Here is a 24,819-nt window from a genome sequence, read left to right on the forward strand (position 1 = left end):
TATCGTCTGCCTACTTAAGCAACTACAAGCCGTTATCGCGTTTATCTCGTTTCAAAAAGTGTATCGCGCCCGCCAAATCGTCCGGCCGTATGCCATAAATCATAATATTACAGTGAGCGCGTACCGTATTCGGAAATATGTGATTCTGTGGTGTACCTATAATATATTATAATAGTATGCGATCTGCTGTCCTCTCGTCGACCTCTGGATTTTTGACGCTGAACCGACGTGTGTGCACCACATATTTGGATTTTTCTCCAACAGGTGGGTGCGTTGTACACTAATTGTATCTATATTAATCGTATGTTGACTATCATTATTCCTGCCCGTTACTCAAGTTTGAGGTATTCCTGTCGGCTGTAGAAAGCCCTTGTATATCTAACGTTATGATATGATATAAAGGTTTATTATACAGCTGCAAGTCATTCCTGCAAGATGTAATGTTTTCATTTATACCACGAACTTTCTAAAAAAGAAAAACAGTATTAATATGATAACGATAATGTAAAAATATATACAATAACGCGTGTTATCACTGCGATTCTGCAATAATTAAAAAAAAAGTTTGATTATGCACTATATAGATGTGTGTAACTAATAGGTAAAAATGTATAAAATCAGCATATTATTATACTGAATATGATGGATATATAATATAATATTATGTTGTGTGCAACACTAAACTTGCCTACTAGGTACCTATATCGACGCTACTGATTTTAATATAACTAAATACTATTGAATGGACACAGTCACACAGATATATATGTCTTTTTGTCTTAAATTGTTATTAACCCACATAAGCAACATACAGGTAGGCACATCAAATAATGGCACTATGACAGGAGTATAACTTAATCCTCGAAAACTAAAATTTTTATATGGTAGTTTAAATTTAAATAAGAATTGTCTCATGTTTATATATTATAAATCAGTATAATATGTATATAGGACGCGTTCCTACAATATATTGTAATTAAAGACATATATTTTCTGAAAATTTATTTAATTAATAGGTGCCTAGTTAATTCTTTAAGACTATTTGGACTCTATGTATAAGCGCATGTACTTATTATGACATTATGTGTTTTATAATTATTTATCTTAATTGTTTAACACCGAGTACCTGAAATAGTCCAATTAATGTAATATTTTTATTTTTATGAATTAAAATAATATTTTTTAAAATTTTTATATCCAATTTTGAATATTAACCATATTTTAACGAAGGAATTATATTATGTGTTACTATTTGATTTAACGATTAAAATATGCAGGAATCATAAATATTTAGGTAGAATAGAATACCTACCTACCTAAATATTTATAGGTAGGTACTTAATTGTATAGTTTTTTCTTAGAATGACCTTATATTAAAAGATTGTTCTTGTTTGTAGCAATTATAAGTGCAATGTAATTTTCTTGTTATTAAACTAAGTCTGAAGAGGTGTATAGGTAATGAAATTAGGTTGACCTAAAGAAGTAAAACAACATACTTCAATATGATTGAAACTGCATGCAGACTTATTATTTAAAAACTAGTTTTTAAATTAAATGTTATTTTTAATGATTATAAGCATAACTAATAATAAGGTCATGCATATCTAGTGTCTACATGCATTAATATATAACAACCTATTGACAAAATTTGAATTTTTCTAATCACCCTAGTTTAATTACTCACCTGAAGTAAAATAATAATATTTTTGATAGTTTTCAATTAAAACCAGATTTGAGAATTATTGTTTTCTCTCTACAATTATTATGAAATAAATACGTTTTATCAATTTATCATACGCGTTTACAGCCAATAGTAATATTGATTAAGATTATATTATTAAGATTCCTCTTTTTATAGTTTTAGAATTTTAATTATAATAAAATATAGTAAATATAGTATACAATATAAATTACAGCTTGAGTATTATATTATAGTTTTCACTGATTAAATAGGTATTTATATTATTTTATTGTTTTAAACTTAAAACTTTTTTTTTAAAACGTCAAGTTCAATAGGTAACTACTATATGTAATTACTAATTAGTAATAAATAATAATAACATATTTACATATGTTACACCAAATCCCACGGTTTCTAGTCCTATTAATTATTATTTATTTTTCCGTATTGGCGTGGTATGTATTGTAATATTGTATATTATAAGAGACCGTTAGTTCCCCATCTATACTTTTCAATACTGTTGATCAATTCTTCCAATATCATAACAATCGTTATAAATTATAATGCCTATACTATTAACAACTTGACCAAACTGTATCCCTTGCATGAATTCGTTTCGTATGCGCGTCGTGTGGCGTCTGATCAATCTCCTGGCGCCGATGTTTTGATTCACATATTTATATTTATATATTTTGCTACGGTAAAAGTACGAACCTCGATTTTACCAGTAAAACATAGAATTTGTATACTATTAATAAAAAATATCCGAATTTCAGGCTTTTACTGATTGGCCATCGGTCTTGGTTAACTCTAAGATATAAAAATTAATTCGGTCGAACTCTGAATAATTTTAGTGGTTGGGGTTTTTTAAAAACGAAAATTAATGGTAATTCACCAAGAATAAGCTGTGCTTAAAGTCCAAACTCCAAAGAATAAAAAAAAAAGCCGAAAAACAATGAAATTGAAATTAGTATGTATATTTGAAACTTATTACATAATATTTAATTTAAACTTAATTCATTAATAAAAAAAAAAATGTATTTTAAACAAAAATCAAAAAATTATTATTTATTTATTAATATCCACTTTAAATTGATGATATAAAAAATACAGAGTTGTTAGAATGTTGTATTATTGTTGACTGTATTTTTAAAATCTGCTGTACAGTTGGTGTCGAGTGTACATTCTTCGTCATTGAAGAGTAATTCACTTAAATGTATATGTTAAGTTTGAAATCGATGATAAATTATATTACCTACATAGTAAATAACGATTCCGAGCAAATACGGTCTGTCAGCGCTTAGCCTATCAATTATAATACTAAGTATATTAATTTACGATACTATTGCTATTAAAGTAATTTTTGATCTATTACGTAAAAAATTCCGTTTTTCCTTAATTTTTTTTTATTTTTACCGATTGTTAAAAAAAGTACTGGGAACCGTTAACGTTTTACCATTTAAAGTTCCGTGTAGATACAATTTACTATCAAAATCCACCCTCAAAGTGAAATCTCAGAATGAGCATAAAAAAATAAACAATATTACAATAATACAACAAGATTAACACATCGTAAAACCTATCTCAAAAATAAATAATACTGTTATGAATATTTTTATTTATCTCTTAAATATCTTGGTTGTTATACAGTATTACAGTATTACAGTATCACTAAAAGTTAGTTGTTGTTAGTTGTTTGTATAGTAAAATAATAACAGAATCGCATACATGCACAATGATTGTAATTTTTTTTAATTAAAAATAAACACAAAGAAAAAAATAATGTAAATAGCTAATGAACATTTTTGTTGATGCTTTAAATCAAAATATAAATAAAAACGCTGAATTTAAATCATTGATTTTTTTCATGTACAATACGCACGTTTTAAAGAAAATATGTACAACATTATTATTTCATTTAGGCATTTAACTGTAAATTATGTTCTACACTGACATTCACTTTTACAATTTTTGTAAACTTTAATATTGTCGTATAACCATTATTACTTTCAAATTAACCATTCAATCATATAATATGTATACTGTACACTAATGTCCGTATGCATAGGTAGTCAATTTTCGTGTCACATAAGACATATTAAACTATGTCTTGTGTGACACACACATTGACTATACATACGGTCATACGGATATAATATATTATGTCACTATCAACGTATTTTAATGTAATTCGGTTACAATTAATTCAACAAAACGAATCGTTATTATTGTCATATTATAAATGTGTAAAATTACGTGTTATAGTCTTACTATTATAAAAATATAAAATGTAATCATATTCATACATCTAGATATCATAATATACTTACACTAATTAAATAATTATAGGTGTATAATATTATATTAAACTCAAATAAATGCACAATGTCTTTCCGTATATATGACATAATATGCATAATGGCATATTGCATATGTCCTCGTGGCTCTGGCCAGCCTTGTGATTACACTTAGGTACTAAAAATGTTTACTTAAATAGTTTTTAATTATACTTTTGCGTGTATAAGAAAAATATAGTCATATCACGCAAAAGTATATTTAAAATCTCATTTTCATAATTTATTTGATCTGTTTTATTTTATATTCAAATTAATAATAGTATAAAAGTAGGTGTTCATTGCCCATACTACTATATTCATTGCCCCCTACTACCTAAATCAAAATACTTTTGCAAAAACTGTTTTTTTAATTTTTTACCTATTAATTATAATTATTTTAAGATCTGATATGAAAAATATATCAAAGCATAGATAAGACATTTATTATGTGACCCGGTACCCCCATAAAACGTATGGCTTAAATCCTTGACTAAACAATAAATATTTCTACAATTTTAGAATTTATTGATTATTTGAACATGGGATAAAATAGGTACTATATACCTTTTTGGCTTTTTAAAATCAAAATGTTTTCTAATTATATTATGTATAAAATGTTAACAGACATTTTTCTCTTTAAATTTTATATATTTGATGCGACTATGCGAGGACTCGACAGAGACTACAATTTTATCTCTTTTACAAGCCTCCGTTTGATCACAATCTTCTTCCAATCTACTCTTTTATATAGTCTCGTAATTAATTCTACTGACCTCTGAACTTTATGCGAAAACGAAATTGAATGTGACTTTGGCCAAATACTAGGTTTTTACCTTTCACTCATCAAAACATCATCTTTTTTACGCGTCACTCTCCCTCTATAATAATTATAAAAACTCCAAAATGTTCGATTCTCTTGAAACGTTGTCTTTCTTATGAGTATTATTTTTGCCATTGTGTAATTTTTTGTACCTAGCCAATCTAACCTTTTGAATTGTATTTTTTTTTTTATTATTATCTATTATTAAAAAGTTTATGTTTAAGGTAAGTCCGTTGCTACCAGTAAAACAAATAATATAATATTAATATGGAGGGAATTCATTCTAAGCTTATTTTGTTTAAATTAAATTACCTATGCACCGACCAATAGAATCTTTTATTCTATAGTGAACTAAAATTAAATTTTTTCCTTACTAGTTAATGCAATAATACTTTTTATTTTAATCAAGAAGATACCTAGGTATGATTATTTTTGCTGTACTATGAAACATCCTATACCACCCAAGTTGTTATGATTCAATTATTAACTGTATTATAACTGATGGACATATATATATAGAATTAAATATACCTATACCAATTATCCAGTATATTATGTATAGTAGTGTACGAATTTATTAAGACTCTGATAGTTCGACACCCGATGTGTAGCATATTACATATTATTAGTTATCGTTAATGTAACATTATTTATGGTCCATTGAAAATATATAAACGCCTATCTCTCTATAATTTATGTATGTATACATATATTTTTTTCTACAAATTACTTATTTAATAAAATAAAAAGTAAGAACCATGCGTGTTTACGCATATAAATAGATAATATTAAATAATTTTTCATACGTTTTTACATTTATTTTACAAACTAACAGTGTCATCATTACCATCTCATTACTTTTTAAACATATCACAGTTATGAAATATTTCATGAATATTTTTGTATTTGAATTATGATGAACTTTAATTTTGATTTTACTAAAAAAACATATACTATATAAATTATTCTATTACACGTTTCTGTCTGTTCTCTGTTCGTGAAAAATGTATTTTACTATTAGTGTTAAAATTACGAGTATATGTATAACGCCCTGCGGTGACTTTCGATTGCTTATAATCTCACCTAAAATACGTAAACGGTAACATGAAACACGAAAATATAGCTATTGTTCTCTATGGTAAAAAAAAAATACAGAATCTTTCTCTTCATAAAGTATTTTAACGTATTTCCGATTTTTGACTAGGTATGGTTATTATTCCAATTTCGATCACATGCAATATTATATATTGCTGAATAATGAGAAAGTCGTATTTTTTCAAACACAATATATAATAAAATATAATACACTACCATTATCGCAATATTGCCTTATGTCATTAACGCAGATAATGGTTATGTTACAGTGGATTTTGCGAGAAAATTAATAACTGTACAACCACTATACAATATAGTGTTAAATGTTATCATTTTGTCCATCTGTTCCGCCAGTCAAACGCCTCCGAATTCCGATACAATAATGTTTAGGCGTCCTGGGAAAATAGAAACGACATACATTACATAGGTATACCGTATACGTACAATTAATGTACAATACAAATATTACATACAATATAAATGTATATAGTATAACACATTTGACATTTCCATAACATGGAAAAATATTTGAGAAATTGAGCAAGAAATTATGTTACACCTTACACTTAAACACAGTATTTTATTTATCCATACACCTATGTGCCTCGTATACTATATATTTATATACATAACACATTATAATCCATTAATTTTCTTTTATTAATATTTTAGTGAGTGGTTAATAATTCCATTATGTAGAAATTTACTAATCGTTACGCCTTATACGTATACATATTATAATATATTTTTCTTTTATCCTTACAAATGCATTTTTAAACTCACATTTCACTACACTGACTGACTGTATGGCTAGATATACTATAATATGATCTATTCTCTCCCACTCGTTAACCCAAGCCTAAGGGACTTCATGACTAGATGATTTTCTACAACTCTCATTATTTCTAAAAATTGATTTTAATTCCGTAACCAGTTTCTAGAAAATCGTCAAGCTCTGTGGTTTATTTTATAATCGAAATTACCTACTGTAGTCAAATAGTTATTACATTATATATATAGAGTTTTTCAAAGACTAAAATGGAACAGTAATTAGTTTTTCCAAGCATATAATCAATATGTGGTATGGATAAAACATTAGCTGTATAATGGAAGATATAAATGTTTCATATTAAATTACAAAAGGTTACCGCAGCTCTATATTAAAGTGAATAATTTTTTAATTTTAAATATAATAATAATTAACACGTACAACGTACTGTTTGGATATATTTATAACATTAAATAAAATCTATTATCAAACGAGCTTTGTATGTTTCTTTATTAAACACACTGGTAACCGACGATATCCACCCACGTCCACGTTTACTTTACATTCCCCATATCCTGATGACCTGATATTGTTATTCAAAATTGCATCAGCTCGCCACAGTTTCTGCTTCTGCCGGTGGCCGATCACTTTCTTTTCGGCATCAATTTACATTTATTTGCTATTCATATTCCATGTTCTTCGTCAAACGTGAGTCGTAAAAGTATAATTGCATTAATTATTTATCATATTTAGTATCATATACGTAATCATATAATATATGACTAATAATTTAATATTAATATATAGGTACTTGTAAGTTGTATTGTAACGGAATATTCATCGATAGTAATATTATAATACTATATATTATTTAAAAAAGTACCTATACCTAATCCATATTATAGTATTAATGTTAGTGTTGTTCATAATTGCTGTGAGGTCAGGGAGACAGTACAGCGGTCGGTTTTGGTAAATCTTTAGCCGTCTAGGACGTTGCTCGGGGTACACTGCAAGGAAGCGATTTACCTTACCATACAGCTAATAGGGATGTAGTCGATTGAATACGAAATCTGGACATTCATTTATAATCTATAGTTTCAATTATATCCCAGCATTAATAGTTACCATTTGTTTTGTTATTGATTATATAATCAATGGTCTGACTATGTCTTATTTTTATCTTATATTTTTCCATATAGACATATAGTATATCTGTCTGTTAATATTTACATGTTGCTCTACTCTGTCATACGAAATATATATATTTTATATTGTAATACAGTATAGTATAGATGTATATATGAATGGCTAGATCGTTTCTCTTATAGTCTTGATTTTATTACATATTATTATTTTCAATATTCTTTGTTGATAATTGTTTTAAATATCATACAAAAGTAGATAATATGACAAAATTAAAATAAATTTATTAAACATTTATGTACCTAACATGTCAGCTGCAGCTACACTTTTTTATATATACATTTTCTTATGGAACACTTTATAGCTATTTTTAGTATAGAATCTCGATGATAATTATTAATGTAATCTATACAAATTTGTAATAGCTGAGTTTTATGTGTATAATAGTTGAAGTAAAACACTAAAACAATATAAACACTTTCTGCGATATAAGTACATCATAAACCACAAATACAATGCAATTTAACGAAACCACCGGTTTATTAAAAAAAAAAGAAAGATGTTTTAATATATTATTGCAATACATGATTTTAACTGATAAAGTGATTAGTATGAATGTAAATAAGTTCAACACCTATACTGATGTTAAGTTTATATCATTATATTTAAGTATTTGATGACTGTGAGAATAAATGAGGAAAATAATCCACTCAAGACTCGAGTACACAGTGTCAAAGTCCAAATAAGTTAATTTCTATAAATACCAACCCATTAATTTAATTTTAATATACGTTTATAGACTTATAGTCAAATTTACTATTATGATGTTGTCATCTGCAATAGAATTCGTTCCTCAACTTCACAGACTCCTCTAAACAACTCAAGACTCATTTTTTTTGTATTTTTATTTATACTCACACAAGGGTTAGGATTTAAAATTCTGTTTTATTGTTTTAACTGTACACATTATAAAATATATAGTCAAATCCCCAATTTCAATTTTCGTTTAAAAAATAATAATTAAAAAAAAATCATTATATTTACATAAATATAGTCTAGTAGCCAGAAGGTACCGTAAAAACGTGTAATGTTTGTATGTGGTTATGTTGAGATAAAGTGCCCTTTATTTAGACATCATATATTCATATTATATAGGATAATAATATTATAATACTCTTTTATAAAATATCTAGGTAAACGTATATATGTCAATTTATTTTGTAACAACAGTAGTTTTTAGACACTGACAAGTAAATTATATGAATGTTATAATTTTATTTTTCATTCCTCTGTGTGAATATTTTGTATTATTATTATTTTTTATAGCTTATTGAAACATACCTACAGTTAGAAATTAGAATGTAAATTGTAATACTTTTAAACCTTAAATCATAATAATATAAGGTAGATACATAGTATTTTTAAGATTAATATTAACAGATACATTAATTAATTATTAATATTCCAGAAACAGTATAAAAAACAAACTCCCTTATGTGGTATTATTAAAATTGATTTTTAAATGATTCATAATTTCCCTTTTTGTAGCTAGGTATTACTTTTACATTTTATAAGACACACACAAACCATTGTATCTGTTATAGTATAATTATAAATTAGAGATAACAGAAAATAGACCTATTCAAGCGGACTTATATTATGGTTAAATTTGCATATTTTATACAATAGGTATTGATTGGAAGATTGCACAATATATTATTGTTGGTCAGATTCAAACAGAATATGACTTGTAGATATACACTATACACTATATTATAGTTCCTTGTTATATTATAGATAGGTTTATATATTATAATAAGAGAGAAGGTATATATCATTATAGCCTATAGGTACCCACATAATATTATAATACGACCTATCTGGCTATCTATAAAAACGTGCGCGTTAGCTGTGGTAATAACGTTAATATATATATGCGTGTCCAAATTTATTATTGATCACGTCCTTCTTTTAAACAAACTAATCGAATTTGCCAGTCACTAGCGTTAATCCATCGTAAATTCGATTATTTTTTTTTCCCGATAGTAAATATTTGGTAGTTTTACGTTGTAGGTACATACTACCTACGTAGGAACAATTTTTTTACTTCTTAAAAAAAATAAAACAACAAACGAGTGCAGGAGAACGCACCACTATTTGCACAGAAAATCATTGTGCGATTTTTTTCTCATTATATTTTACACATAATTATTATACCTACCTATGATCCTTCGAATAGGTACACATCATCTGCATATCCGTTATGTAATTTAAAAATACACCATGTGCCCTGGATACACAGAAAGAATAAAATGTACAAACAACGAGCGGACATGAATGCCATCTACAATTTGTCACGCTACATCAACCGTGCGCGTATAAGTACATAGGTACATAGTACGTAACTATATACAATACAATAAAAAATATTAGACGTCCACCCATGGATATTTCGAATCTGCTAAGAACCGTAAAAAAGTATTATTGTCTACACACGTCAATATAATATAAAATGAAGAATAAATATAAATTTGAACATGCATATAAGTGATACCTATCTGGCTATCTGTATACAGGTATAATCAAAATGCTCGCGCAAGTCGCATTTATCGGTTTATTTTTATACCTATACAATATACATACCTATATTGTATAGTAAAATGATTTAGTTTGGTTATTAGAACAATTCAATTCAAAAGAAATTGTTCAAGTTCGGTACGTGTGTTCGTTCCAGATGGATTTCCCGACAGGAAACGCGATATAACATTATGCTTCACGAGTCACGAGTTTGAAATGAGAGTAGGTATATAACATGAGATATGGCGGTTTCTCAAGAAAAAAATACGTACAAATGTTTTGGTTATGTTAATTAGCGTACACTGTAGATATATGATGTAAAACATAGAAGAACAAAATATATATTTTTTTAATTACAATAAATAACATGAAATTAAAAACAAAATTTTGTATGATTTAAAGTACCTATATGGCTAAATGCCATATGGCTATATCCATTATTTTTTGTTTTTTTTTTTTAAGTTTAAGCCCGGCAACTATGGCCATTAGCTGTTTTTTGTTTGTTTGTGGGGGAGGAACGGTTGGAACGGTTGGTTCAAACCCGTTTGTAAGTGTGGCAATGATTTGTAGCGAAAAATCACGGGTGGTCACCCATCCGGGAGCTAGAAACACTGGTCCGTAGTTGAGAATACTGACCAGTGACCGCGCAACACAAACCCACATATATCCATCCAATATCCATTATTGTTTTATTGAGTTGAAGCAAAAATCGACATTATAGTATTTAGTAACGATAATATACAATGGGTACTTAATATAATTAATGACAAATTAAAATGAAAAAGAGAATATTATAGAAATGTAAATCCAACATTTTTATAATTAGAAAATGTTGAAACGAATTAATAATTTATACACTTCAACATAGATATCGTTTTCCCTGCGACCCTGCATACCTAATATGTATTCATATTTCATACACTGTCTACACATAAAATTAAGTGTTATTGATATTTATATTATTATTTATAGACATTTGAGAAATAACCTTCTCATTTTACTCGAAATTTAAATTCATATAAATTGTGTAATGACTTATTTAAGTTCTTTCTATTATTGATAATACTGAATGTAAAGTATTGTTTGAATTAATAGTAACTATAGACATATTACATATTTTTAGCATATACCTGATTAAAGATCCTGTTGTTGTTTTATAGGAAGATACGTAATTTTATCTATGGACAAATCACAATTAAAATTCATGAATATTCAATTTTTCTTGCTTAATTTTTTTTGTATTGAGAAGTTATAAATATAGAACGTGCGTGAATGTATATATGACTATACACAAAATATACTTATATATGCAATAAACAAAGAGAAATCTAAACATAATCAACATGGTAAAATTAGACCATATAAGACCTATCTAAATAGTTGATAGTAGATAAATAAATAAATTCACGGTAAGGATAAATAATATGTAAGATAGGTACATAATATAATATAATAATCCTCATCAGTCTGCACTGGAGTATAAATATATTTAATGACTGCAGGTATACTAGTATACAGTGTAGAAAATACTTAGGTAGTAGGTACCTACTGGTTACTAATTGAATACGAAACGAATTAGGTAGGTACCCAATGACTAACGTCTATAACCTATGTCCTATATATATAACATACATCTGTTCCCAAGGCTAGTTCAAATAAAGTAAAAGTAAAGAATTAAACAATAGTGGTGCGTACAAATGCGATATTTTCAGTCATCCATCAGTAAGGGAAATGGTCACCCGGGTGCATACAGTACATAGTTTACAAATTTACTATGCAATTTGTCATTATATACCTAGTGAAAAGACTTATCATACGATAGCAACGTCTGAAACTATGTTAATTTTTACAGTTACACCTTACACTATAGTATATACAGATATACTTTTGCTTGAATCAAAAACTAAAATAAGCTTTTAAATGTTATTAAACTTACACTTTATTATTCGATTTCGCAAGTACCTACTCGTATATAGGAAATAGGAATTGAAAACCATTTATAGTTAGCTAATTTCATTAGCTACATGACATTGTATATACTTTATTGAAATACAGATAACATATATAGTTCACCGTTGTAGTGACTAAATTTCAAATTTTATACATTGTCTATATTATATCAGTATACATCTGCACTGTTAATAGTTATAGACTCTATAACTATTAACAGTGCAGGCTTAAATACTGCCTGGTTGGTGGGGGTTCAATGATTCACCAAGCTTATCCACATTTTTCCTTTACCTAATAATAAATTAATTTAAATTCTGATTTTTGGAATTTTTAAATTTATTTAGTGGCCATTGAAACTTTTTGTACTACTTAAACAGTATCCTGTGGTGGTACAAACTTCTATTTTTCAAATGAGAACTTCTCTTCATTTCTACTGTAAATTATTAAGTGGATCTTTTTTTTGAAAATTTTTTTGATTTACCTATAGGTAATTCAAAATCCGAACGAGTAGTTTTAAAATTATTAAAATGTTTATACTAAAAAGAATATACATTAAAAATGGTTATGTATAAAAATATAAAGCTAATATACCTATTATAATATTAGATGTACAGCATACGAGCATAAATAAAAGCAAATAGTAAATTAATTGACTAACATCTAATATTATAAATGACTAACCAAGTCAAATAATGCATATTTCAACTATACAAAAATGAAAAAAATTAATATGACAAGAAGCAAATAGAATTAGTTAATAGTATAGTTTATAAAACTTAAAAACTATCAAAATAGTTATATAACGTAAAAAAAAGTTTTTATTTAATTTTAAAAACAAATTTTCTTCAATATATTATATACCTACCGGCTACCACCATTGATTATAAAATACTTGTAGTATTTAGTATTTATCTATAATCGATGGTACCACACATAATTTATAATTTAAAAATGTATAATACGAGCCCACGGGGGATATGCCCTTAACACAGGTTTGCCACTGGACGCACTGGTTAATAATAACTAACGTATAAGCAATACCCGATAGAAGTTTTTAATCCATATTAATATTAAGCATTATTACAATACTACCAGACAAAAATAATAATTTATTACTACCTATATAGAGATACTATTAAGACTATTAGGTACTTATTACTAATTTATGCATGTCATAATATTGATTAGTACCATAATAAGATTGTATTTAAAATAATTAAAGCTTATTCATTAATTTAAATTTATTATATCGAGTAAATATTATTAAAATTAAAAATAAACATATTTGCCATATAGCAATCAACATTCATGTCATATACACACACTTGTGATGGCTTTCACCCATCAACTTGTAGGTTAGCGCCCTCTTGTACTCCGGGACCCACTTCTTATAAACTTATGCTCTTTCTACTTAAATTATACCGAGTGTTCAACGTTCCATTGAACCGTCGAATATTCTTACACACAATGTGTTTACTAAGTAATCCATACCTACATAAACCATAACCATTCTATAAAAATATCTATTTTAATACGTCACACTCGTGCATAATATGACATATTCTGTATTTTATATTGGCATATAGTTGGCAACCTTCGTATCTGACCATACTATATAGGTATCAGTGGCGTGTAACATTGGGTCCAAGTGTTGTTCAGACAACACTTTAAATATGGGTGGATGAGTATTGATAGAAGAAAAATAGGAAATTTTATAGGCCGGTACCTATAACAGTATTATGAGGGGTAGGTCACCTAAAATTATTTGAGTAACACCAATTTTTATATGATACTCGCCACTGATAGGTATAAGGTATTATTATAATATAAATATTATTATATTATACACACATTTTCAGCTACGTTAGGTCAGCACCCCAAGTTCAGAATTCTTGTATGAAACTTTCTCAATATTTTGTAACAGTTCTATAACGGAATGTAACCACGATAACTTTATTTGTAACATACTCACATATTCTCGAGGATATAGAATATAGATATATAGCGGCCGGCGGGACATAGGTAGGTACTTAGCTCAAATTTGTACACCTCTTGTACGTGCGATGTATTAATGTATAAAGCAAAAATAAATTTGTTCTGCTTTTATGAATTCTTGAATTTTAATTTAAAGTTATTATTTGCAATTTTGAAAACCATTCTATAAAATAAAATTTACCTATCTATAAATACAAAACACTAAAACAGAATTTAATTAGGTTATTATATCATTAAAATATATATATAATATATATATACATATATTTTAGTTTATTAATGTTACTTAAATAGTTTGGTATAATAATTAAGAAGTTCGCTGCGCAGTATCAAAATAATATAATCTATATATAGTTATATTTATGAAGTATATTATGACAAAAAAATATACTTAATAGTCAATACTTATAAACATAGGCGCAAATAGAGGGGGGATTTAGGGGCTAAGCCCCCCCCCCCCCAAATCTCAAACGCTATTTGCGCCTATGCTTATAAATTAAAACGCAATGTAGCCATAATATATAATATTATACAGCCCATACGGCCATACCTATAGGAAGTTTAAAATTATCATTTATAATATTAGGTATAATAACACAGTTATGAACTGATGTCTGATATAATATAGCATAAACGTGCACACGGGGTAGTCATGGTAGGCACTTGACTACTCTGTGAACTCCCCCCGGCCCCCCTCAATATTCAATATTATTATTATGATAATTGATAGTCAATCATAAATTAATTTTTTACCACGGTAAATGTAGTTAGATGAAGTTACCCCATCCAAATTAGTTTTTGTAACTTAAGTGTGAATATGAAAATTATATATACGTAATATGTGTGTGTGTGTAAATGTATTTATGTATGACTACCCAGCCAGAAATTCTGCGCACGCTGATGTAATATAGTGTCTTTTAATCACCGCGTGAAAACCATTTGCATATGGGCAAACCTATCCTGAAATTTCGCTCTGCAAACATTTATTTTAAAATGTTTGCATGAACTCATATATGACAGAAAAAATACCAAGTAATAATTACACCGTGTTCCGTTTTCCTACAGATAATGCCAAAACCTTGGAATGGTGGATCTGAACCCGGTTGAGAAACCGATGCTAGAAGATGGCCGGACGGCACTGCACTACGCCGCTTCGACGGGCGACAGTGGTTCGGTCGCCGAACTATTGGCCGCGGGGTCCGTAGACGCCAACGCCCAGGACGCGGTCGGTTATTCGGCCGTGCAAATCGCTGCGGCCGAAGGTCACCTGGACGTGCTGCAGCTGCTGTTACGACACAACGCCAACGTCAACCTGCACGACAACCTGGTGAGCTGAAGTCGAGCTATTGGTGTGAGCTAGTCCTAGGGGTGGGAAGGCAAACTTAGCTTAACTTTTGCGTACTACGTTCGCAGGGCTTATATTGCTAGGTACGCTATATTCCGCTTGCACGGTATATTTCTGTGATATAAGACGTGCCATTACGGTAATTAATTATTAATAACAGGATATAGTAGGTACAGTAAGATATCATATATTATTTAAAATCTACTGAGTCCATACACGGATGCTTGCACGCTTGATAGATCTTGATGGAGAATTATGAGGGTGTTACACTCACTCATATAATATACTACATATAGGCTGTGCAATAACTGGTGGAATATAAGACTATTTTTTTGAAGGTGGGCAAATTGTAAGCACCCTTAAGTTAAATTTTCAATCGTAACAACGTGGTCTATGTATACATGCACGGCCTGTATTATATGTCTAGGGACATTTCAGCCATTAGATTTATGATAATTTATTATAATATTATATTATAAACTAATGTACAAGAACCCACTGGTAATACCTCTAAATACGAAAGCCAAAATAAACCAAATAATACACAAAAAAAACTTATTCCAAAGCCGCTCAAAATCCATATATCCAGCCCCAACATAACAATAACGATTCTTTAAATCTAACGAATCAAATTAGCTCATTTATAAGTGAGCTTAAATCTATTATTAACCCTCTAATCACATTACTTACTACAGTAATAAACTAAGTTCTCCTAAAAAATGACTAACTCACCCTCCCAAAAAAACCCGCCACGCAGACTAAAGCGTAAATGGTGTATAGAGACCAATTAAATTAATAAAGGAGGTGTTACCATTATGGGTTTCTTCCTCAGCACGGTATTCATGATATTTTATTCTGTTTTTTTTCTCTATCTAATTTGCTTATTGTAACTATTGTTTACAGATTGTAAATTGTCTTTCTTAATAAAAAAAAAAAAAAATATTAGGTAATTTAAATAATGAAGCCCCGCGGCATTAAAAATATAAATAAAATAAAATATAATTATAGCTGTAGATATAAATACAATTTTCTTGAACAATGTAAAATCTATTTCTAACGAATTTTGTTTCATTTTTAAATGTAGGAACATACTTGAAGTTATTTTCAGAATCCAATCACGTACCACTCATTAATAATTTATAACATTCTTGAATATAATATAGTATATTTTGATACTTGTTACGTATAATATATACTATATTAGTGTACGTATAATAATAAATAGTTCATATTTGTTATAATGACGCTGGTTGTTTGTATTTATAATATAGCATGGCAATACGGCCCTACACGAGGCCAGCTGGAAAGGTTACAGCAAAACAGTGGCGTTGCTCGCATCTTCCGGCAGTGACTTGGACCGCAAGAATTATGGCGGATCGTCTGCATTGCATTTGTGCTGCCAGAACGGACACAACCAAAGCTGCCGAGAACTCCTACTCACCGGATGTGATCCGGATGTCCAAAATAACGTAAGCAGAATAAATAATATTTTATAACCTATTCATTATGCTCGTTCAAAATATATTATGGACTTAGACGTATTAATATATTGAAAAATAAAAACAGATATACTCTGCAACTTAACAATATTGCACTATTTAAAATATTATATCAAGTTGTAAAAATCGTTTTTTTCTATATTATTTCTATTATGCACGTGTGCTTTTATAGATTAGATTTAGTTGCATGATGGTTTGTGGCTTTGCGTTCCTTGTGTAGTTGTGTGATATAACTAGGCTCCGTGCATGTTTTATTGTTTTGCAACAATGGCCATCTTTATAGAGATGATGTGCTCGGTGCTCAGTGCTCACCACAGGTAAGCTGGTTAGGTATATATACGGCTGCCGTTAGTGAACGTCTAGATTAATATACGCCTATAATTATTCATACGATCGTGATTTAATGCGTTTTATTTATATTTTATATAATAGTTACTATGAACCGGAATAGAATTACTTCATGACTTGTACCGGTTCTTCTAGTCAATATGTCATATTATTTCAATCGAACATATTCTCGTTTTCTTTTTACATTTCCTTTTTGAGCTTGTTCTGCATAACATACTGTACATTATCACAGTACGGGTAATTATTGTTTACCTCACAATATTTACAACAATTGTAGGCATATCTTTTGATCAAATTTATAAAACAAATAATACACTTTTACCAAATCACTGATATACGTACACAATTACTATGCTAACTGCAAAACTATGTATATAGGTAGTGTAAGTACATACTTCAATTTTCTGGAACAAATTCAACAGGAACTCAATTATTGGTTCCAGTATTTCGGTTAATGTCATCTATTTTCGCTTATCCCGTCAGAGTATAGTCTCAACCATTATAAACGCTTTGATGACCGTAATGAATGTTTTTGTTTCGCAGATTATAAAACAAACCGTTAAATGAGTTTAGACACGCTTGTGTTAAATCTGAACGCTGGGTGTGATTTTGTTGACATAATGCATAAGGTACTTTTGAACTGTATCTGGTACAATATTCTTTATGTTTCTTAAAAGGATATTTAAAGTTGTTTTCAATTAAAATCTAAATTTAAAGTAATCATACTAATATAAGTATATGTATTTATAGTAATTATTATTATTTAATAAATAAATCCAGATAAAAATGTATATAACTATAAAAGTGTAAAAAGTGAAATTTATAATAACTACCTAAATATTTATTGTTACTTTTCAATGTTTCAGTATGGTGATACGCCACTTCACACAAGCGCCAGGTATGGACACGCCGGAGTACTGCGAATATTAATAAGTGCTCAGTGTAAAGTTTCCGAACAAAATAAAGTAAGTACAAAGTATTTTTAAAAAACACACGCACGTTTGAGATTGAAATAAACTTTAGACCAAAAAATTAATATATTAAATTGTTTTTAATGTGAAACAGAATGGTGATACGGTATTGCACATTGCCGCAGCTATGGCCAGGAAGAAATTAACCAAAATAATTTTGCAAGCTAAATGTAATATTGCATTAAAAAATAAGGTAATTTGTTACTGTGTGCTTAATATTTTATTTATTTTGTCTATTCAAGCGAAACATTAAATAATTATTTAATGACATTATTTAAGTACCAAGTCGTACAGTGAATCGCATATTATAACTGTTTAACTGTATAGGCAGGTACCACAAAATGTTTAAAATATATTCAATGTAGGTATATCATTTATACATATTATTTTGAAACACTAATTGATCAATTATACATTACAATTATGTAGAAAAGGCATTAACAAAATTAATATTATTTTTATATACACTAATAAACCTAAAATTGTTTTATTTTATTTCAGCAAAATGAAACTGCCAGAGATATAGCAGAACGTAAAAATTTGACTGATATTTTAGAAATTTTAAAAAATCCCATGTACAAAAAGAAAGGTAGCAGTTCAAAAACGAAAAAAGATTCAAAGGATGTGTGTGCATTTATATTTAAATAATCAAAACAAATATAATTAATTTTATAATAATAATGATTTTAGAGTAAAAAACGAACCGATACGAATATTAAAAAACAATGGTCCCCCTACGGTTGCCATTATTTTCCGGATACTAAGGAGTTCCCGAAACCAAAGTTGAACTCATTGCCCGAAGAACCCTTACATGCAGGTGAACAGTATTATCTAGACTTGGCTGGAAACATTAGAAAAGGACCAGTAGGAGTAGGGTACACATGTTATTGTGCGCCCTTTTTCAAGGAATTAGAAGCTCGATTAGACCACAATACGAAAAAATTAAAACGGCAGATTTGTCGTACCGAAGATAATATTAATCGGAGATTGTGTTCCGTTGAGAAACAGCTGAAGCGATCAAATGAAAAGCTTCAACAGGTAAACAAGAAATAATAATCTTATTTATTTTACCAAGTATAATAAATACAGTATTTTGATATTAGAAGTTTCAAAAAAAAAATAAAGGATAAATCATAAATATTACTAAATAGGCTATAATTTATAATATAAAATTAAGAGGATATCGACGCACTAGGCATTTGTCCCACGATGATAATAATGACCCACGCGAAACATATTGCGCTGACATCTCTTAAGAACAATCAGTGATTCTTATTTATTTATTTAGCATATAAATTGAAAATACAAATTTTGAGTTGTATCTTAGTCGGTCATAGTTTTATATGATAGATACCTATATATAGTCAAATTAATTAGAAATTAATTTAATTATTTTTATACATCCTACACTACACATGATATTAAAAATTGTAAGAAATGAGCCTAATCATAGATTATAGTATGATTAATACTACTATAGTACTATATTAAAACTAAACTAATACTACTTTAATATATTTATTTGAAGTAGGTAAGAGATATTTGTTTTCTTCTATTTTGGAATCAAATGTAATATCATCAATTATCATGTAATCGTATGTATATATTTAACTAGGTAAATTATAACGATTAAGTATAAATTATTTTTTTTTCAATTAGGTAGGTAAGCACTTAATACTTATCTTAAATTCTGAAGAAAAAAATTGTTTGTGCTACGTAATACGCATCTATATTTTAAATTAACTGGTTTATGCTTTATTTTATAGTTAGGTTGAAACAATAATAGTCTGTTATATTTTTAGTTAAATAAAAAAGAACCGTACATTTTCAATAATTGAAAATTTAACCGTGTCTAGATAATATAATCGATATTCGTTGACCGGAAACTTCTTATGAACTTGTAATAATGGAAACATAAGTAGCACCAAATGTAAACTTGTGTTGTGCAGGTGGCTGAAGAAGTGAGCGACAACGACAGCGAGTTGGAGAACCGGTTTCGAACAGAATGTGCTATTGATACCACGGTCATGGACCCAAACTTACGATGGCGATTGGACTATCTGACAGCTCGACGTCACGATGATATACCATGTAATGATTCTGGATATAGCACCAAAATGTTTAGTAACTCCCAAGGCCCATCACCTTCGTTGTCCAGTAAGTAGAATTTATTTTATCACTAATACCTATAATAGGTATCACTTTAATACTATAATGAAGAACACTTAAATTTGAATAAAAAAATAATGTAAAATGTGAATCGAGAATTGTAAATACTTACCCCTCACCTATATGATAAAAAATATTGATACAATCGGCTGTGATAAATACTGATTGACGATTATATATATTTATAGGCATTATAGCTTAATGTTATACCTAGTCAAATATTGACATATTGTTAAGTGTAGTACCTATACTATTTCTGTTCTATAAATCCTAAAAATTATATTTGGAACAAACTTTCAACAGAACTTTTTTTAGACAGTTTTACAAAATGCACTGCAGTATACAGCTTATATTTATCGTGTTAAAACACGACACACAGTTTTTATTGCAATATTATTTTATATTAGTGACAAAATAGAGTGTACCTATATTAATATTATTAATTTATAATTATATTATAATTATATAAAATAACTATATTAATATAGTAGGTATATCGAAATATCTTATTCGGTATTCCTATACACAATACACCTATAATATGTTATGGACTTATGTACAATAACTAAAAACATGGTATCTTATATTAAGAAGGTTTATACATTTTTATGATTTTAGATTTAATGGAAAATGGCACGGTATCTGTCATAGAAAGCAGTAAAATGCCAAAATCATTAAGTGTATTACCTGACAACAACAACATGGAAAGTATTGTATGATCAAAACGTGCCAAAGTTATCTAAAAATTTTTATATTTCAATAAAAAAATAATTATAAGGGTTACAACTAATTATAAGATTTTTTACATTTTTATATCTTAAATAGTTATACAGTGCAATATACATTATATTTTGTTAATTTATTAATTTATTTCATGTTAATAAAATTATTCAATAACTATAAATTGTATATTTTAATCATGGGATTTGTTTTGTAACATAAGTAGGTAGGTACTAAGGTACCCACTATATAGTAAGTACCTACTATATGTCTATATATTAGGTAGGTACCTATTTAAAGGTACCTACCTGATAGTTAAATTAGTGATGTTCGTAGGGACTGGGCCAGATTATCATTCATTTCATAATATCTAAGTTTTAAAAAAAAATTAACATGCATTCATTTTATTTTGCAGGTTTTATATATTATAATTTGAAAAGTTTGTATTGTGATTTTATTCCGATAAAATAACAGTATAAGAACCTATAGTAATTAATAATCACAAACAAACAACAATTTTAATCTAATGAATCAAAATTATTAATTTTTGATAGTAGCAGTAGCCAGTAAGGTACCTATGTATGGAAATAAGCAGTAGCGCAGATGCCAGATAGTTCTGTGACAAACCCATAATTCTCACGAAAATGACTGATTTTTACTTAAACTATTATCATGAGTTAACAATCTGTTTTATTATATATCATAACTCGTGATTATGAAATATTGGCCTGTGATAATATTATAATTATGAAATCTAATTAATATTTGATACCTATTGCCTCAACTCTCAATATTTTTATAATAAAAAATAAAAAAAGTTTGCCTTAAATTCTAATCATAAACGTAAGATATTATGAACCATGACTAAATATCTATGAACTATATGTATTTGAATATATAGGTATCTATGATATGAACTATCTTATTATTTATGATTTTAATCAAAACATTTATAACAAAACTATGATTATGATAACTCTGCAAGGGATGTCACGGCATACCCGGCATCCCCACGGCTCACGCCTAGAGATCTAGAGGGGTTCATACTAAATAAGGAGTATCATTTTCCACTATTTCTACAATAATAGAGTCCTCATATTTTCTAAAATTGAGTAGGTACAATTCTTTACTTCTAATAAACACAGGGAAAATGCTGCAGAAACCAGCTGAGCACTAATCATATTTAGGACGAGTCCAATCAAAAACTTACTTGATAACCACTTAAATAACTTTTAATAGTCAACATATAATACCCGTTCGTATCAAACGTTAAGAAATTTCAATGATATTCGTCACTTAATTTGCTAGAAACAAAATTATATCAACTGTTATTAATCTATGATCTTCTCTAAAAAAATGTAATTAAATTAAAAAACTTCAACATTTCTCCCTGGACCAACATAAATACATGTCTTGCTGATTTACACAAAAAAATCGACTTGCTCTCGTGCAGTCATATAGGTAAATTATTTAAAAAACTTCTTATAAAAATATACTACGGTTACTGGAGTTGTAACATACAAACCCACACGAGAATGCTTTATTGCTCTATATACCTGATGAAGCATTTGTTATTATAAAATTCTTTGAATATCAACCCAAAGAAAACTTGATGAACTCATGTGGGTACCAGGTCTATAAGCGTGCGCACGGGGTAGTCATGGTAGGCACTTGACTACTCCGCGAACTTCCTCCCTCAATATTCAATTATATTATGATAGTCGATAATTTTAATTTTATCTATAAAATACTTTTTACCACGGTAAATGTAGTTAAATGATGCTACCCCATCCAAATTAGTTTTTATAACTTACTCTTGAATAAAATTACAATATGTATGTACTATGTATGTGTGTGTATCAATGTGTTACCTATGTAAGAGTGTATGACTATATACAGTGGCGTGCTCAGGAGAGGAGGTTAGGGGTTATATCCCCCCTATTGTTTTTTTTTGCCGACCTACAGAAAACCACTTATTAGTTATTACAGCTGTTTAGAGTCATTCATTTTTTATTAATTATTAATTTTATTCGTTGAGTCAACAAGCTTGAAATTTAATACGAGGTTCTTAATATATTCTTATAATAGCAGTTGAAAAATATATAGATACTGTCACATTTTTTTTTTATAAGCATTTAGTTCAAATTTTGACCAATTACGAAAAAACTCACAAACATTGGCAAATTATTTGGAGTTAAAAGTTCATAAAAAATTTTATTTTTAAATTTAACTATCTAAGATTTGATAATTTAATACAAGATTCCTCATAAGTTTGTCTACCTTTATCAAAAAGAAATGTTTACTGGAAGGTCAAATTAAATTTTTATGAGCGTTTGAAGTTCAAATTTTAACATCATATTGGATATTCACTCGATTTCTCATGTAGTGATTTTCTTATATATTTTTTTTTATATAATATATAACAATACATTTTTATTTGTTTGATCAAAAAGCATGAAAATATAATACATGGCTCCTAATATATTTTTACAATAGCAGTTGAAAAATATTTAAAATACACATGCACAATTTTTTTTATAAATATTCAAAGCTTTAATTTCGATAAAATGTATCAAACTTAAAATTTAAAATGCAGTTAAGTGGATGTCACTCTGCTGTATAGTCATTGGAGCGTATACGGGAGTATACGGCGTATACTAATAACAATATTTATAAAGAAATGCATATACGTGAAAAAAATATTCATTTTATGGGTATACGGTGGGTAAATGTTGAGTATACGGTGAACGGGGGACAAATGGAAAAGGGTATACTATTTTATTAATTGTTTTTGAAAATTTAAAATTGAATTTTTAAATTCTGTGGTTTAAAATTATAAATAATATTTTACGATTGAATATTAGGTACTTATCAGGTCGTATACGCTGTCTTGTAAAAAATACTTTTGAAAAAGTATTAAAAATACTTTTAAAATACTATTATAAAAATGTATTTTACAAATACTTACAAAGTATTTGAATACAAATACAAGTATTTTTTAAAATTGTATGCTATATAATGTATCTTATATATATTGTACGTACACCAGTATAGGTACCTATTATGTTACTACTTATCATAGATTTGAATAGTATTACTATAACATGTCTGACTATTTAGAGATATATACATGTTCACATATTTCATTCTGCATTCAGATATATTTCAACTAATATTGATTACATTTTAATGAAAAAAATAAAATAAAGAGTGGTATTAACTATTATTTATTAATATGGAACTATTTTAAAATTATTAGATTTTCAATTTCCTTAAAAAATTCCAATATAGAAAATTCTCATATAAAATTTAATGTGGTATTATAGATTCTGAGTGGAACGATGAATGTATTGATTTTACAATGATATGTGTTTTTTTTTTTTATTTTTGTGTCTGTCATC

At 28.0% G+C, this 24,819-nt stretch overlaps 1 protein-coding gene across 3 annotated transcripts in view; it reads left to right on the plus strand.

The window, feature by feature from the left end:
• The window catches only part of LOC100568795 (ankyrin repeat domain-containing protein 6), a 24,464-nt gene extending 2,868 nt beyond the window's left edge, over nt 1-21,596 (plus strand). Inside the window, exons 1-9 of one of the 3 annotated variants that reach the window (XM_008183199.3) lie at nt 10-268; nt 15,432-15,693; nt 16,983-17,180; nt 18,425-18,523; nt 18,624-18,722; nt 19,031-19,153; nt 19,220-19,567; nt 20,479-20,686; nt 21,317-21,596. In XM_008183199.3, the coding sequence (XP_008181421.1) occupies nt 15,451-15,693; nt 16,983-17,180; nt 18,425-18,523; nt 18,624-18,722; nt 19,031-19,153; nt 19,220-19,567; nt 20,479-20,686; nt 21,317-21,417 (1,419 nt within the window). In that variant the 5' untranslated portion in view covers nt 10-268; nt 15,432-15,450 and the 3' untranslated portion in view covers nt 21,418-21,596. Of the gene's footprint in view, nt 1-9; nt 269-15,431; nt 15,694-16,982; nt 17,181-18,424; nt 18,524-18,623; nt 18,723-19,030; nt 19,154-19,219; nt 19,568-20,478; nt 20,687-21,316 lie in introns of those variants that run through there. The other 2 variants (XM_008183198.3, XM_003243371.4) reach the window with 2 other exon arrangements.
• Nucleotides 21,597-24,819: the final 3,223 nt, after the last annotated feature.

This window comes from Acyrthosiphon pisum, chromosome A2, assembly GCF_005508785.2.
Source record: "Acyrthosiphon pisum isolate AL4f chromosome A2, pea_aphid_22Mar2018_4r6ur, whole genome shotgun sequence".
NCBI lineage: Eukaryota > Metazoa > Arthropoda > Insecta > Hemiptera > Aphididae > Acyrthosiphon > Acyrthosiphon pisum.